The sequence below is a fragment of the Anthonomus grandis genome, chromosome 13, assembly GCF_022605725.1.
Source record: "Anthonomus grandis grandis chromosome 13, icAntGran1.3, whole genome shotgun sequence".
Classification (NCBI taxonomy): domain Eukaryota; kingdom Metazoa; phylum Arthropoda; class Insecta; order Coleoptera; family Curculionidae; genus Anthonomus; species Anthonomus grandis.
In genome coordinates, this window is record NC_065558.1 from 23,481,496 (window position 1) to 23,482,924 (window position 1,429).

Consider the following 1,429-nt stretch of genomic DNA (forward strand, 5'->3'; position numbering starts at 1 on the left):
TGTGGGTATATATGGCGACAAAATAAACAAATTAAATGATAAAGTTTCGGAGCTCCGTTGCGTTGTTTACACGCATTTTATAAAAAAAAAAATATTTGTAATAAGTGTCTGCAGCTATTTTGTAAATAGTACGGTACTTAATTTTATTATCGACCGACTTTTATTTTTGGACTTTTGTCCATTAGGCGCAACACTGTGCGACGTGCACAAGAACTTGCCCTTCCAAAGACCTCAACATGGACAATTATGCGTCGAGACTTGAAATTGTACGCGTACAAAATTCAATTGACGCAAGAATTGAAACCGCAAGACCATGGACAGCGCCGTACATTTGCCGCATGGGCTCTAGAGCAGTTGCAAGTCGACCCTGCATTTGCACGAAAAATCATCTTCAGCGACGAGGCGCATTTCTGGATGAACGGGTATGTCAATAAACAGAATTGCCGTATATGGGCTGACCAAAATCCTGAAGTGACTTGCTTAATTGCTATGCATCCTGCTAAAGTGACTGTATGGTGCGGTTTCTGGGCTGGCGGCGTAATCGGTCCATATTTTTTTGAGGACGCTATGGGCAACGCGCTTACGGTCAATGGAGATCGGTATCGCGCCATGATTAATGATTTCCTGTGGCCTCAACTGGACGATATGGATCTAACAGACATCTGGTTCCAGCAGGATGGCGCTACGTGCCACACCGCACGCTCAACGCTGGATTTACTGCATGAAAAGTTCAACGGTTTCATTACTTCGCGCGGCGGCGATGTGCACTGGCCACCAAGATCGTGCGATATAACGCCTTTAGACTTTTTCTTGTGGGGCTACGTGAAGTCTCAAGTATATGCGGATAAGCCAGAAACAATTGCAGCATTAAGGGCCAACATCATTCGCGTCCTCGGACAGGTAGACGCTGAAATGTGCGGAAAAGTGCTCGAAAATTGGACCATGCGAATGCACGCTGTACAGCGCAGTCGCGGTGGCCATTTAAACTATATAATCTTCCATACATAATGTCGTCGAATGCTATTTACGATTAATATAGACTTTTAGTGCTGACTTAAATTTTTTTCCTTTTTTTTCCATTTTAACTTTTGAGCGTCCTTATTTGAACACCCTTTATATAATTATCATCCACAATAGACTCATAAATTAAGATTAAGGGTTGATTGATTTCAAAACTATCTAACTTGTGGATTCTTGTGCAGCATAACATAAACTGCTTCCAGTGAAAGTATTCACATTTGCTATTTTGTAAAAAAAGGTACATTTTTAGTTACAATTTTTTTATATTAGTATTTATCGACACAAAATATTCTTTATCCGTTCCAAAAAATTGTTATTGAGCATCTTTATAAGAAACCATGTTTAATAATACCTAATTAATTTATTAACTGGATGAGCATTTTGGCTATGTTTTTATCATTCATTCATT

At 39.7% G+C, this 1,429-nt stretch overlaps 1 protein-coding gene across 1 annotated transcript; it reads left to right on the forward strand.

Annotated features, from left to right (window-relative positions):
• The first annotated feature begins 246 nt into the window (after positions 1-246).
• Positions 247-1,008, forward strand: LOC126744190 (uncharacterized). Its single transcript, XM_050451547.1, has one exon. It carries the CDS (start codon positions 247-249, stop codon positions 1,006-1,008), a length of 762 nt encoding a protein of 253 aa, XP_050307504.1.
• The last annotated feature ends 421 nt before the right edge of the window (positions 1,009-1,429 follow it).